We start from the raw sequence: 17,110 nt of genomic DNA on the forward strand, positions 1-17,110 counted from the left end.
CAGGTTTCATTGCTGTGTTGGCACTTTGCGATGAATAAGTGAGTTTTGGGTTGCCGTTTGGGCACTCGGTCTCTAAAAGGTTCGCCATCACTGGTATACAGTATGTACAAACACATACCTCTTTCTGAAGCAGATTCCATTCTGTTTCACTAACTAAACGGTAACCATTAGGAGACACATAAGCATTTTCTACACTCTGTGTGATGCTGGAGAGAAGGGATGCTGTTTCCTCCTGCTCTGGTGTCATTGCTGTGATTGCTTTTTCCTGGTCTTTGGTTAGCATAAACCCACCAGGCATTTGCAGAGAGCCCAGGGAGGCAGTGTCAAAGTTCTCTGATATAGAGTCTGCCCCAACCAATGGCCCAAAGTCAGATTCATCAAGATTCCCAGCTGATTTGGCTTTGTTGTTGTAGCCCAGACTTTTGGCTTGTAAAGATCCCGATGTTCCCAAACTGTCTGTTGACTGAGCTCTACGCAGTCCCTCTTTAAACATGTCACTGTCTGACTTGAGAGATTCTCCTGAAGACAGCAACGCATCTGTGTCAAGCGAGTGGGCTGAACCATGAGTGCTGTTGATGTGCACCTATAATTGAAACAGAAAAACTGTCCAATAATAGAAACTCCCTTACATCCAGCCAAATCATTGCTCCACCAACAGGTCCTGTCTACACTGAACAGCTTTGAATATTTCTAAAGATCAGTATTCAAGAAGTGCTGAGAACTGAATGGAGAATTTGGGGAGTACTAAAATATTTAACCTGCCAATGAGCTATGGACTTTCCCCCTCATTTATCTCCAAAATGAAATCTTCTTCCAACTACCCCTTCAGTGGAGTTTTCATTATTCATAACATTTCACTTTTGATGCATGCTATCTTTTTATAGCTTATTTTCATTCAGATTAGGAGTTATTTCTTATTCAGAAATCAACAGTTTGTCAACCCCTCTACTTGCTCTGGAATGGGCTGTGCTCTTAAAGAAATAGTTCTAAAGGAGACTAGAATGCTTCTAGATTCAGACTCTGAATGGATCAGTTAAGTGGAAAATATGGCCAGAGATGCATTTGCTTAGCCACAGCCATTTGGGGAGCAGGAAGCAATTCATAGTCTCTTCACTTCAAACAGGGTTACTGAACTATGCTCTATTTACAGCTGTCCTTGAAGACCGCTCAAGTGCTGCAACTCGTACAGAATGTTGCAGATTGCATTCTGATGAGGAAGATATGATTCAACTGTAGGACCAGATCAGTAAATACTACATTCATTGCTAATATGTTTCTAAATATAATTTAGGTGCTGATAGTGACCTATAAAGCTCTATAGAGCTTAACCTCAGGTACCATCAGTATTAATTCCTTCTAATAGAACCTGTCCATCCTGTTTGTAACTCATAAAAATAGCTTCTTTACTTTGAAAGTAAAGCTTAAGATAAATATTTTGAGGAAACACAAAACAAAATTCTCATTGAGAATGTATTGTGAAAGAACTGGAACATCTGTCTTCCATTTTAGGCTTATTTGGAACAGTTTCTCAAATACAAAGCTATCAAACATCAGTGATTAATCTGTTTGTAAGAGAACAGAATCCCTTGCCAAAATATTTTGCAAAGTCATATAACAATCTCTCCCTTTTTTAAACCATACTTACAACGTCTCAAATTATTTCATACTTATTGACCTGTACCTTGATTAAAAGCTAACTTCTGAAACATATTTTGTCATGGATCAATAATAAAATAAATTTCAAGTCAAGTTACATAGTTGTAGGAGATGGTAAGAAAACTCACACAATGGATCAATTGCTTCACAATAAATATTGTAATTTTAAACATTGTTGCAAGAAAAGAAGAATTTGCTTTCAATTGCCAATTTCAGGGCTGGTATAAAACCAGCTCTTATAGATACAGTATTCAAAAATCAAATGCATTCTCCCCCTGGCTGTACCTTCAATCTCTGTCAAACTGTTCCATAAAAAAATCATTGAAGAGTGACTTATGGAACTATTCACACAATGTGCTTAACCTGGTTATTAAATTAACCACGCAATACATTGTCAGTTTGTACAATATACTGGGCAATAAACTGACTAAATGGGTTGATTCACGTAACACACTAAGCAAAAACGAAGAAGAAGAAAAAACATTCCCAATGAAGAGAGTGCTGTTAAAATAACTAAGTTTACCTCTTCACCAGGGAATGATGGAAGCGCTTCTTCATGAACTGTAGAACATATTACCGGTACATTTGATTCATCGTCAGTGCCTTTCTCCTTCTTTCCTTTCCTTTTATGAAGTCTTCTTTGCTCTTCGTCCTCCTAGAATAAAAGTTGAAAATCAAAGTGTTTTTTTTAAATATGCAAGACACAAAATGCTCCCTTTATCCCCACATACCAAAACTGCATCATTTCAGATTAATACAAATCGTTCTTAAAAATCCAGACTACAACATCATTATCTTTTAGTATAATTGACATTTCAATATATCTAACTTAAAATATTTCCTTATGCAAAATATTGGATATTAGTAATGCAAACATCAGAAGCCCATACAAATTATGCAAACTACAAGTAGTCCTTGACTTACAACTATTCTTTAGCGACCGTTTGAAGTTACAACAGCACTGAAAAAAGTAACTTGGATCTGATCCTTGCACTTTATAATTGTCGCAGCATCCCCGTGGTCCTGTCATCAGATTCTGGGCACTGACAATCGGCATGTATTTATGACGGTTGCAGGGTTCTGGAATCCTGTGCTCTCCGTTTACAATCTTCTCAGCCAGCTTTGGACAAGCAAGGTCAATGGGGGGAAGCCAGGTTCATTTTACAATCACATGGTTCACTTAACGACTGCATGATTCGCTTAACAACCATGTCAAAAAAGGTCATAAATCAGGTGCGACTCATTTAGCAAACTGCCTTTCGTAGCAACAGAAATTCTGGTCTCAATTATGGTTGTAAGTTGAGGACTATCTGCATAATTCACAATGCATATCCTTCTTCTGTTCATTCTGCATATGTACAACCAACCTGACAAATATATCACAATCCATTTTAATCCCACCTAGATACTTGATATCATTAAGAATATGCCCTCCTCCCCCCAAATATTACAGTACTAGAAACGAGTGTTCCCTTGCATCTTCCTCCAGTCTCCCTTGTTCAATCACAAGCAAGCCTGGCTACAAATCTCAATGCTGCATTAGCTAACCTGGTCTTTTTTCTTTAGTTCTTCAACTTGCCGTAGCTGTTCTGAGGTCAGCACCATCTCCATCCACTGCATGTCCCTCATCAATAAACGCTGTGACTCCAAGAACTGGTCATTGGCCTTCTGCCATGTGTGCTTGAGCTGATTATGCTGTTGCCTTTCCTGCTCTAGTAGATGGCATACTATATGAAAACAGACAGTGAACTCCATTTTGAATTGTTGCAGTTAAGTTTGCTCACAAAGTTAACTGCAATAATATTTTGTACATATCTAGGAACATACTGAGCACTAACATACACAATAATTGGAAGCCATGTAAGCATACTGTTCAAATAGTCCTCATTTCATGTCATAATTTACTGCTCTTATAGACAGCAATCATGAAGTATAGACAATTAAAAAAAGAATCTTAAAAACCAAATGAGTAAAACAGAAACTATATAGCTAAAAACAACAGCAAGAAAATTGGTAATAAATTTATTTTATAGTTATATATTAATATAAATATGTATTTATATAAATATATTTAATAAACATAAGGAACGATACACCATTTTCAACCACACATTCAATGTTTTTATCCTAACTAAAATAGAAATAAAATGCAGCAAAAGGAATCTTTAAATTTTCTTCAAGACTCAGAGAATAATGGAGTTGGAAGGGACCTTCTAGTCCAACCCCTGCTGAAGTAGGAAACATGAAATCATTTCAGACAATTGATTGTCCAAACTCTTCTTAAAATCCTCCAGTGATGGAGCATCTGAAGGCAAGCTGTTCCATTGGTTAATTGTTCTGTCAGTAAATTTCTCCTTATTTCTAGGTTAGATCTCTCCTTGATTAGTTTCCATCCGTTATTCCTTATCTGGCCTTCAGGTGCTTTGGAAAATAGGCTGAATCCCCTCTCCTTTATGGCAGTGCCTCAAATATTGGAACAATGATATCATGTCACCCTTGTTTCTTCTTTTCTTTAGACTAGATATACCCAGTTCCTGCAACTGTTTTTCATTATGTTTTAGCCTCCAAGCCCGTAGTCATCTTTATTGCTCTTCTCTGCACTCTTTCTAGAGTCTCAACATCATTTTTATATTGTGGCAACCACAACTGGATGCAATATTCCAACTGTGATCTTACCAAGACATTATTAAGTGATACTAACACTTCACATGATCTTGATTCTATCCCTCTGTTAATGCAGCCTTGGACTGTGTTGGCTTTTTTGGTGGCTGCAGCACACTGCTTGGCTCATATTTAAATGATTGTCCACTAGGACTCCCAGATCCCTCTCACAGTTACTACTATTAAGTCAGATACTACCTTATTCTATACCTGTGTATTTGGCTTTTCTTGCCTAAGAGTGAAAACTTATTTTTCTCACTACTGAATTTCATTTTGTTAGATAGGGTCCAGTGTTCAAGACTGTCAACATCCTTCTGTATCTTGACCCTATATTTTGGAGTATTGGTTATTTATGCCAACTTGATGTTGTCTGCAAATTTCCCCTTCTAACTCCACGTCTAAATCATTGATGAAGATATTGAAGAATACTGGGCCTAAGGCAAAGCCTTGGGGTATCCCACTGCATACTTTCCTTCACATAGATGCGGTTCTGTTAAGGATACACATTGGTAAGAACTACTCTTTGTTGTTATGTTAAGTTTTCAGCCAATACTATTTTCCATAGTTTTGAACACTAAAGAAAATGTAGGGTTTTTTTCTTAATTTGTGTTCTTAATTTTTTTTAACTTGTGTTGTAGCAACTCTGAGAACCACTACAACAATTGAATTGATATATTTTGTTGCACCATTAATTTTATGGGGTGCATAAATCATTCTGGATGATTTACTCATATTGATATAATAAGCATGTTACATTTTGAAGAGCTCCAAGCACATTCATCTCATCAAACTCAGATTACAGGTTCTCCTGGTATAAGACTTTCAGGAGAGTGCATATTGAGTTCTTGTGGAAGCAATGGATAAGGAAGAACAGCATTAAAGATTTATTTGGTCCAGAATGCTTTACGTCTCCTAAACTATATGTGCATACAATAGGAACTACCACAAATATAGAAGGCATTCTTTAGGCATTCTTCTACAGAGAAGATTATGTGGAATCAGCTAAATAATAAAAAGCATTTTTAATAATAATTTTGTAAGATCCTAATACAGGCAAATCAGATCTGAGCCTCAGAAGGCTACTCATAGGTAAGAAACAATGTTCCAATTTTATTCTGTCTGTTCTCAGTACTCAAGAACACATGAAGAACTGGATTTACTGCTTGATATTGCTCACGTAAGTTTACCCTATTTCAACAACATTGCTTCTTTATAGCTCTTTATTGAGTTAATATTCTTTATAATTTCATTCTGCAGAAAACCATTTGTTCAGATGTCAAATAGAGGTAAAAGAAAGTCAAAAAAGAGAAAACTCCACAAATTACAAAATAAATAGTTCCCTTAATATGCATCACATATTTAAAAAAAATAAAATTTTAACTTTATATACATACTAATTGTAAATCAAAGACTGCATTCTGGTTGGTATGAAGCTTCCTGCCTTCCTTGGATTGTGAGCTCTAAAAGTTATTTTTCCAATATGAGATGACATTACACTGTATTTAGAAGAGCATTACATACAGCTTAGCTTGAGCATGTATTGCATGTTCTAAATCAGTGGTTCTCAACCTGTGGGTCGGGACCCCATTTGGGGTCAACACGACCATTTCACGGGGGTCGCCAAACAACGCAGTCCGCCATTTTTTTCCCCCTTTTCCTTAGCTGTGCTACTCCCTTTTATTCTATTGGCTTTTGAAAGCCAATAGAATAGACTCTCTTGAATAGAGTCTAATTCTATTGGCTTTCAAAAGCCAATAGGAATTGTCCAGAATTGCCCTGCTGAGCTCGCCAAAAGTCCCATTCTGCAAATGGTGCTGCACCAGTTGAGTAGTCCTCGACTTACGACCGGTTGAGTAGTCCTCGACTTACGACCGGTTGGGGTCACGGCATTAAAAAGGTTGAGAAACACTGTTCTAAATCTATATTAAATTATTTTCATACTTTTAGCCCAGAGAAAAATCCATACCTTCATGAAGTTCTTTCCGTAATTTTTCTGCGTCTTCTTGCAGAACTGATTTTTGAGTATTCAAAACAGCCACGTACATTTCTAGATCTGTCCTACAGGATTTCTCAGTTTCCAAGTAGTGATTCAGTTCTTTAACCTGAAAACATATAGCGAGGCAAAAGTTAATGGTTAGCATAAATATTTATCAAATATATTTCTAAGCATTTTAGAAAAAATTGTCATTCAGGAATATATACTGATATATGTAACAACATACCTAGGTCTTGTATATTACCCACATTATAGCTTTACAGTGGTGCTTAAATGTTTGTGAACCCTTTTGAATTTTCAATATTTCTGTATAAATACAGTATGTCCTAAAACACAACCTGTTCTTCACATAAGTCCTTAAACTAGATAAAGAGTACCCAATGAAATAATTGTCAAAAACTTTATACTTGTTCACTGATTTATTAAGGGAAATGATCCAAAAATATGACATTTGCAGTTCTCCTTATTGCTTATTAGATTGGAAAAAGATCAGCATGATTTCAAAACTAGAGGAAGTAATAATTTATATTATAGACAGTGACACTTCAATGATAGCTGAAAAATCAAATGATCTGTAAACTCTGTAACAACATATCAAGGAGCAAAGTGAAAAAATGCAACTGAGATTAAATATGAAACCAAAAATAATAATAACAAGTACAGCAATCAGCCTTAGAATTGACAAGGCAGATAGCAAAGATAGTATCTGTATTTTGGGATCAACTATTAACAGTAAAGAAATCAGCAATCAAGAGATATACCGGAGATTAGCATTTGGTAATGTAATACTGAAGGCCTTGAAAAAATATTCTTTGACATGTCAATACCTACAAAGTTCAGAATTATGCAGGCAATTGTTTTCCCTGTAACACTCTATGGAAGTGAATGCTAGATTTTGAAAATCACAGAAAGAGTACACTTTCAAACTTGAAGACTCCTGGGAATACTAAGGATAGCAGGGAAGACAAATAAATAGATCACCGATCAATCCAAGTTGTTACTTGAAGCATCAATGAGCAGGCTGAAATTATATTTTGGACACACAATGTAAAGAGAAGCTCTTTTGAGAAATATATGATGCTAGGAAAGAGAAGAAGAAAACCAGCAGTAAGATGGATGAACTTGAATAGAGTGATGACAAGTGCAATATTGGACAGCCTGAAGGGCTTGGTTAGGACAGATCATTCTACACTAATGATCACTAATACGTGATGGCACATAATGAATCAACATGTCTAGTTTAACGAAGAGAAGGACAAGGGGGGACATGATAGCAGTATTCCAATATCTCAGGGGCTGCCATAAAGAAGAGGGAGTCAAGCTATTCTCCAAAGCACCTGAAGGCAGGACAAGAAGCAATGGATGGAAACTAATCAAGAAGAGAAGCAACCTAGAACTAAGGAGAAACTTCCTGACAGTTAGAAAAATTAACCAGTGGAACAGCCTGCCTCCAGAAGCAGTAAATGCTCCAACTCTGGAAGTTTTTAAGAAGAGACTGGACAACCATTTGTCCGAAATGGTGTAGGGTTTCCTGCCTGAGCAGGGGGTTGGACTAGATGACCTCCAAGGTCCCTTCCAACTTTATTATTATTATTATTATTATTATTATGCAACAGAAGTTGGTGTTTTACTTTATTACCTATTTTCCTATTTTTAAAAGTAAAAATATTGCTTACTTTACGGATTTTAGCCCATACATCAGCCTCCAAAATGCCTAGAGCAAATTATATAAAGACATTAAATAATGTCTATAATAATGTATCATTAAGAGAGGATTTTAAGATGACAGCTGTTTGCTTCATAATATCTTCTGCTTCAGTTTCATAGGTTAATAGCATGCAAAGGACTATGTGAGGAGGATCATCTCCACCACAGTATTTGTGGAAAGGTAAACTCTACAGTTAGAAAGATAATTAATGCTGCTTCCTTATCTTTTAATATTCAATTGCTAGACAAGATCTTCTATAATCCTCTGCTGAAAGCAAATATTACAAGTTATTAAGAAAAAAAGGAATGATGTATCTGGGATAGCTTGAATATTAAACAGCAGAACTGCTATTAGTTTATTAGGAAGAGGATATTATAAGAAATAAAACTTATTACAAACTACCACTTAAAGGCAATCATTTGCCCTATTCATGTAATATACAAAATTCCAAGGAAATATTGCAATATGTTGTTAAAAAGCAGAGGGAGAAAGAAAGATTTTTAAGTGCAGTATCGGTTTTCTCAAACCATAATGTATTCTTTAAATGCTATAAATACCTAGCTTATCAAGTTTGAATGTGAGGCCTGGACAAAGTAGACCACATCCTACTTCTTGCTAAGGCAGAAAAATGTGAGATAGCATCACCACCAGATAGTTTTGTAACTGGCTGAGAAATCGTATTCAACGAGTCGTCATTAATGATGCTACATCTACAATGGAGGGAAGTAAGCAGTGAGGTACCACAAGGTTCTATCTTAGGCCCAGGACTCTTCAATAGCCTCATAAATTACTTAGATGAAAGAATAGAAGGGGAACTCATCAAATTTGTAGATGACATTAAGCTGGCAGGAATAGCCAACTCCCCAGAGGCATAGAATCAAAATCATGTGAAATATTAGTACCGCTTTATAAAGTCTAAGTAAGGCCAAACCTAGAATAGTGCATCCAGTTTTGGTCACCACATTACAAAAAAGATGTTGAGACTTTGGAAAAAGTGCAAAGAAGAACAACTAAGATAATTAAAGGCCTTGGAGACTAAAACGGTTGCAGGATTTAGATTTGGCTAGTCTAGAGAAAAGGTTTAAGGGGGGACATAATAGCAGTATTTCAAAGGTTGTCACAAAGAGGAGGGGGTTAACTTATTTTCCAAAGCACATAGGGCAGGACAAGAAACAATGAATGGAAACTAATCAAGGAGAGAAGCAAACTGGAATTAAGGAGAAACTTCCTAACAGTGAGGACAATTAATCAGTGGAACGGCTTGCCATCAGAAGCTCTGGGTGCTTCATCACTGGAGGTTTTTAAGAAGAGACTGGAGAGTCACTTGTCTGAAATAGTATAGGGCACAGGTTGGCAACCTGCGGCTCCGGAGGAGCATGTGGTTCTTTGAGCCGTCCCCTGCGGCTCCCAGCCTCCTCTGCCATTTGCAGAGAGACAGAGTGTTCTCTCTCTCTCTCTCTCTCTCTCTCTCTGTCTCTCTCTGTGTGTGTATGTGTTTGTGTGAAAAAGAGAGTGGACCCACCGTGTTCTCTGAGGAGCTAAATAGCTTATTGGGCGGAGCTCCTCCCTTTGCTGCGTCTCTGCAGGAAGCAGGAAACAGGAAGGGCAGGAGAGAGCTAGCTAGCGAAGCTATGCTGACTCAGGAATTCTGGGAGTTGAAGTCCATGAGTCATAAAAGAGCCAAGGTTGCCTACCCCTGAGTTTGTCGGAGAACAGCTTGAAGCCAGCTTGCCAGGAAGCAGAAGATCAGAGAGAGGGAGAGGGGGGGGGGAGAGAGAGAGGGAGAGAAAGAGAGAAAGGGAGAAAGAGAGAGACCCTTTTGACATCTAAAATAAAGATAATACTGCATATATCCTTTTTTACCTTTATTACACACACACACACACACACACACACACACACACACACCTCTATAATAAAGGTAAAAAAAGGATATATGCAGTGTTAGCTTCATTTTAGATATCAAAAGGGTTTTGCGGTTCCCAGTGTTTTGTTTTGGGTGGGAAACGGGTCCAAGTGGCTCTTTGAGTGTTTTGGGCTGCGTACCCCTGGTATAGGGTCTCCTGCTTGAATAGGGAGTTGGACTAGAAGACCTCCAAGGTCCCTTCCAGCATTATTCTGATTAATTAATTAAATCTTCATTGAGTTTTAACGCTCACTAGTAAACCTCCGTTTTCTTAGTAAATTCAAAATGTATTCAGCAAGATGCAGATGAAGCAAAGCTACAGCTCTAAGTTTTGAAGAAAGTGATGATGCCATGGCATAGAGAGAGTTGAAAGAGAAGAGAGGACACAGAGATAACTGTTATTTTTAAATCTGTTTAGAATGCTTAGTGAGTTGGACAATAGAAATCTCCTATAGTGTCACCATGTTTCCTGTCCCAAAGAACAAGAAAAACAGCATGCTGCAAAGTAAAGAAACAATGTGTACTGTTGATAGATGGGTAATTATTGTACTCTTCCTCAGCACTTATTGTTAGTATTTTGTTTTCCTCACCTTTGAAGCTTCCAGCTCTTTTATTCTTTCTTCAGCCTCAGTCAGTTTATCCTTTAAAGTTGCAATCTCCTTCTCCATGGGCATCACAACCGAACGAAGTTTTTCTGCATCTTCTTGAGCCTGAAATCAACATTAAATGATACAATAAATCCAGCTGTGACCTGATTTTAGTCATCAGTCTATTGACTGAAAGCTAATAGACTTTCAATATCAGTTTTAGGCAACAGATTTCTTTTGTGCTGAATGTATAAAAGACACACTACTACGTTGACAATTTCAAAGCCACCTGGGTTCAGTGAAGACTATTGTGAATCAAAATGTCTCTGGCCATCAGACTAGAAATTTCTATTTTCAACTGAAATCTTGTAAAAATTCCTAAGAAGATAACAGAATGTTTTTGGCTATTTCTAATCCAAATTTAATTTTAAAACATTAGAGATATCAGGGGATACCATCTGGGGATTGTTGCTGTTGTTGATTATAATTAAATATGTATGCCATCTGACTCTCAGTGACTCTGGGAAGCTCACAACAGTCAAAGAAATTACAATATTTTAAGATAAAATCTTTACTATTGACAAACAGGCTTTTGAGAGTAATATATTAAATTTTTTCTATATTTTTAAACTTTGAGGCACTATATTATGGTAGTTCCCCACCTTCTTCCATGTCCACTTTCATTTGGTTTTGGTAAGAGAGCCCTAGCTCCTGCAATATGGGGTGTCCTCGATCCCTTTTTCTCTGCTCATTTTTAACATTAGTTATCTGGATACACCCAAGCGACTAGGGGACAAAAATAGTAGGGGAGGACATCCATCAACATGGGGGCCAGTATCATCAGTATGATGATGATACCCTAGTACATATCTCCACACTCTTAGTCCCTTCCTCCTAATATCTTATGGAAGCTAGCTCCTCTTCATGCTTTTTCTGTGGCAGCCCATACCCTATAGAACACTCTTCTCCCTGAAATTCAGCAGCCCTTTACCCTCCTAGCCTTTCATAAAGCTCTGAAGCCTTGGCTTTCCCCCCAAGCGCTGGGATAAGATGAATGCCAGGTTTTTGTATTTGTGCCTAATTTTTATAGTTTTAATACAGCTTTTATACCACTGGTGTCAAACTCGATTGCGTCACGTGACATATTGTGACTTTTTTTGTCTTTGTGGAGCTGGGGTGGGCGTGGCCTACATGTGATGCATCCAGCCTGCAGACCGCCAGTCTGACACCCTTGTTTTATACTGTTTTAACTTTTGACTGAGTGCTACTCAGATAACCAATAGTCTTCTGATTCAGCCACTATTTACAAATATGTGTGACATGTCAGTAATATAACTATGCAGAGAAGCCCGAACTGTACAACTGTACAATATACATGTGCATAAAGAAGAAAATCCCAATATTTTATTGCCTTCTAAGTAGATGATGTATTGCAGCAAATTGCTTCTTGCTTCCTAAAAGACTCAACCAATACTATTATTTTTAGTCTAAATAACAAGCTAAACACAAAATACCTTGCCCCATCCATAAACAAAACATGTTTTAGCAGAAACATAGTATTATGATTTATACAGATTTCAAAAACAAGTTTACAAAGCCTGTGAATGTATGTCACCAAATCTTTAAATGCTTATGTATTTGCTTTACTATAAAGAAATAAGGCAATTAGGGTAGCATAGAAACAAAGGGTGTAATGATACAAAAAAGACAAAAACAAGGACAAAAAAAGAACAAAAATTTAACACATATATAAAGCTTATCTATTCACCAAATTAAGAATTATCTATCTGTCCATCCATCCATCCATCCATCCAGTTTTTATTTCTATCCATCTTTATAAGTGACTCTGCTGAAAGACAATGCAAAGGCTTTCCTAGCCACAGATGCCACTATAGGTGCAAGGAGAAGTAATGCCAGAGAAGTGAAGACTCACCAGACAGGAAGTGATCTGACCATGACAGGGGAGAAAACAATATCCCTAAATCCAGAACACCATGTCACTACTCTGGCAGAAAACAAAGTTCTAAAACTGTTACAAATTTTCTGCAACAAGTTAAATTTGCTTATATCAGACCATGTTCCAGTGATTACCACCTTCAAATTAGAAGAGATAGTTTCACTTACTTACAATTGGTATTTTAATATAATACTATATAATGAAGCAACAAAACAAGAATACGAGAAACGAGAAACCCTTTTCAAGAAAATCATACAAATCAAGCATCAGTAAGAACAAGAGGGGACGCTACGAAGGCAGTATTAAAGGGAGAATGTATAACCCAGATGAGTACTGTACTGGCAAATAAACTGAAAAAAGCTAAGAAGAAAAATATGTTAAGTGCAATTAAAAATGATCAAAATTAAAGGTATAAGTGAACAATTCAAACTTTTCAGCAATTATATTTCTCAAATAATCCTTCCTCAATAAAAACCAATAATATTTAAATAAATTAACATTCACAGAATTGGCTCCCAAAGATATACAATTTATGGAATTTCCTTTTCTCTTTCAGAGATCAATGAAGTCTTGAATACTATTCCAAATGGAAAGTCTCATGGCCTTGATGGATTGTCAGAGAAATTTTATAAATCATTTAAAGAGATTTTAGTACCTGAATTTCTATTTTTATGCAATACTTTGCATTAAGGGGAACCTTTACCAGAATCTTAGAAACAGTCTCTAAGGTAATATTGAATCAAATAAAAATCCCCAGGATTTGGCATTTTATAAGCCCATCTCACTTCTCAAAATGAATTATAAACTGTACACTGAACTGTTAGCCAACCAATTAAAAGTGATTGTGTGAAATTATTCTTATGGATTGATCTGGCTTTATTCCAAAGTGTAATATATCTATCCCATTAGGAAACTATTAAATATTATACCAATTGGTATAATAAATCAATCTTCATTAACTATATGTTCTTTAGATGTATTTAAACCTTTCATCTCTGGAAGCACAATTTTTAAAATAAAAATTAGTTTAAATTTGGCTGGCTTCAGTAAGTTGATTAAACATACTGTATGTATGGACCAACTAATGCCCAGATATGTCTTAACAGCTATGATTCAGATCCCATCATGACTTTAAGAGGTACCAAGCAGGATTATCTTTCATCACCAACAGCAATTAGATCCTGGCAACAGCAATTAGATCCAATAATCAGATTAAAGGGATAAAAATGGGAGATAAAATGCATCTTTTAAATCTATTTGCAGATGAGATAATCTTAACTCTTTCAAATGCTTTTCATTTAGCTAGTTATATTAAGAAGAAATTAAGAGGTCCTTGTAGAGGTATAAGAACCGTCACCTAATTTTCATTAATTACATTTGATGTTTCTCCGTAAATCCAAAAAACCTCAAAAGGAAATGTCCACACCTTTAGGGATTCCAATAGTATATAAATCTTTAAAATATTTAGGTATCACTATTGCTAAAGCATTATTAAAATCTTTACAAGTAATTATATACCAATAAGGAAGAAATTAAACAAAGAAATGAACTTTAAAACTGGGCTTTAAAACATTTCAATGTTTTGGGACAAATTTCAGTGATAAAAATTTAAAATTATTCCATGGCATAACTTTTTATTTTAATGCCTCCTAGTGGTATTTTCAGACCAACCTTTAAAACAATTAAACAAACAAACAAACAAATAAAATAACTCTTGCTTTTATGCACAAAAAATAAGACTAAATAAAAGCGTTTTAGACAGAGCTCAAAAACTTAGAAACAGTGAGGGTGGGACCAGCCCAATTTGTTATTCTACTATCAAGCAGCATAATTAAAGGATATGGTTCCATTTTTTATTGAATGCTAGCTGGAGAATTCTGAGAGTTGAAGCCCACCCAGTTGCCAAGGTTGGGAAACTGCTCTATCCTGACTGACCTTCTTCATTTCATTCTCCAAGTTTTCCTCTTCTTGACCTTCTGAAAGTCGCCTTCTCAGCTCTGCTATTTCCCTTTCGACATTCTCTCGATACTGATTCCATTGAGATCGCTCTTGTTCCAGCCTGTGATGAAACTGGCCTTCATATTCACGGACAGTTTCTGAATAACAATTACAACAAATCATTTTTGCTGACAATCTTATTACAAAACCACCAGAAGACCAGAGTGAGACTCTTAAGCATATTATTTGGCATACACCTAAAATGCGCCAATCCAACAAGTCAGGGGTTAGTCTGATAGTTTACTAGAATAAAATCTTCTAGAACAGGAAATGACACCTTCACTAAATTTGTACAGCTTATGATTAAGCATCAAGTCTGGAGTATATTTTCCAAGTAAATATAGAAAATGTAGATGCTGTAGTTACACTTAAAAGATTCAAACCATACTGTGTGTTCTAATGGCAGTGATAGAAATGATTCTGTAAACTTTTCTACACTGGAGAATGTTCCAGATATTAATGGTAAATGCAAAATGGTTACAAAAATACCATAATACCTCATGCAGTTATCAATATTTTTTGTTTTTTTAAAAACGTATTTAAAATTGCACGTCTGAAACTGAAATATAAAATCTGAGCAGAGTACAAGAGTCATAACTAATTGCCACTACACATACATACATTCTTCTGTAAACATTAAGTTGTCAGTAAGAACTGTTCTAGCCTGTTTTTATTAATGTGGTTGCTTTTCATATACATCTGCTTCAGGTTGGAGGGCAGGTCAAGAAACAATGGTTGGAAACTGACCAAAGAGAGAAGCAAACTGGAATTAAGGAGAAACTTCCTGACAGTGAGGACAATTAACCAGCGAAACAGATTGCCTCCAGAAATCCTGGGCACTGGATGTCTTTAAGAAGAGACAAGACAGTCACCTGTCTGAAATGCTATAGGTTCTCCTGTTTGAGCAGGCGGCTGGACTAGAAGACCACCAAGATCCTTTCCAGCTCTATTTTATTCTCTAATTAAATTTATTCACTTTTTAAGTATATATCCTTTTTTAAAAAATAGAAAAATTCTATTACCAGGAGTCATAATTTTTATGACGAGCTGATTTATTTTTGGAAGTCTGTCTGAACCAACTTTTAACACAAGCAAGGGTGGGTATTTTTAAATTATAACAAAAATGTGAATCCACAAAATTAAAGAAACCCCAGATGATGCCAAACAATGACCTCATATATCAAATCATTCTTCTGAGTCAATTTAGTGCAGTTTCCTTTCCACAAGAGCTATCTGAAGTAGGCAGTTTCTCTGTATAGAGGTTTGGAATAGCAAGCTATATATCGGAGATATTAGTAGTATGAAACTGGCCTAACAATCGATCCATTTTTGTTAGTCCTACCTTTCATTATAGCCTGCAGAGAGGCAACATCTTCCTGCCATTGCTTCTTTACGTCATCAATAGCTTCCTGTTTAGTATTTTCAGACACTGTAGCAATGGCTTTGATGTTCTCCATTTCAGCCTGTGCTTCCATGAGCTGCTTTTGTAATTTCTCCAGATCATCGTGTGCTGCCTGCAATTCTGCATTTTGCCTTTTCAGATCCTCTTTAAAAACAATAGGGAATAATTATATAAATATTTATTTATTTTAGAGATTTCTGGAGGCAGGGGGAGAAACTTCCACTTACCGCTAATATTCAAGTAGCTGTAAGCAAATCTGTATAAATTCTACACCCAGTTTATTATTCTAGCTTTATGACTCATTCTCAGTTCCCCTTCCAACTCTATGATAAGCTTGGAATACTGAAATCTATACTGTTCTTTTAAAACTGCTTTTTATTATGGAATCATACTTCCTAGTGTCAGAAAGCAGACCTTATACTCACCATGAATTTGTCATCTTAGGATGTTATGGAGGATATTTTTTAATCTTGAGACCACGCCTCTTCTTCAGCAGACCCAAGTGTGCTTTCTGCAGGGAGAAGCTGCCCTACCTTTTCAGATTGGATTGTCCTAGAAATAACCTACCTTAACCACATACCAAACTATAATTATAGACTTCTATACACTCAGCTGAACACTGTTCACAATTAAAAACAATTTTTAAAAAACCTTGCGGCCTCCTTAATATCAGAAAAATGCTATCTTTCTGTGCTTTGTGACATTAGATTTTGAAAGCCTTTTATCTTGTTTTGTATATTCTGTTCTTGAAAGTTCATCCAGATGATAGTATTCAGAACCTCTGATAGATAACCCAATTTGATCAACTATTTGTCTTCTAATATCCAGATTGCTTCCTGGAACAGCTCCAAATAAGGATAAAGAACAGACTTTGGAGAAGCTTTGGACAGTTACAAAGCTCATGTGCCAATGGATTCATAAGAACCAACACAATCTGCCTACTTTAACCAATGGATGAGGCCTGCTGAGGTCTTCTGGATGATTTTGGAAATCAGAGAAACTGTCAATGTAACTAAATACCCTGTTATGGAAGTTTTAAAAATGTGCCACCACTCAAGTGCCACTTTTCACTTTCTTCTATAAAGCCCTGTGACCTCCATTATTCTTTGACAGGAGAAACAAGGAAGACACGAAACAGAAAGTAGGGGGGAATATAGAGGAATATTTCTTCTGAAGGTAAGGGGACTGAAAAACAAAAAGATCTGAATGTCTATGGAGATTTTCAATCATCCAGGTCAT

At 36.3% G+C, this 17,110-nt stretch overlaps 1 protein-coding gene across 2 annotated transcripts in view; it reads right to left on the reverse strand.

Moving 5' to 3' along the window:
• Positions 1–17,110, reverse strand: part of LOC120317610 (rab GTPase-binding effector protein 1-like) — an 86,919-nt gene that overhangs the window by 20,668 nt on the left and 49,141 nt on the right. For both annotated transcript variants that reach the window (XR_005559279.1, XM_039364329.1), the window contains exons 3-9: positions 15,812–16,015; positions 14,407–14,567; positions 10,518–10,637; positions 6,284–6,419; positions 3,205–3,383; positions 2,180–2,311; positions 119–583 (exon numbers count right to left, since the gene is read on the reverse strand). Coding sequence is in view for 1 of the 2 variants with exons in the window: in XM_039364329.1 (XP_039220263.1) it covers positions 119–583; positions 2,180–2,311; positions 3,205–3,383; positions 6,284–6,419; positions 10,518–10,637; positions 14,407–14,567; positions 15,812–16,015 (1,397 nt within the window). In the remaining variant the exon portion in view is untranslated. The remainder of the gene's footprint in view (positions 1–118; positions 584–2,179; positions 2,312–3,204; positions 3,384–6,283; positions 6,420–10,517; positions 10,638–14,406; positions 14,568–15,811; positions 16,016–17,110) is intronic.

This window comes from Crotalus tigris, unplaced genomic scaffold (assembly GCF_016545835.1).
Source record: "Crotalus tigris isolate CLP2741 ecotype Arizona unplaced genomic scaffold, ASM1654583v1 scf7180000019752.108439, whole genome shotgun sequence".
NCBI lineage: Eukaryota > Metazoa > Chordata > Lepidosauria > Squamata > Viperidae > Crotalus > Crotalus tigris.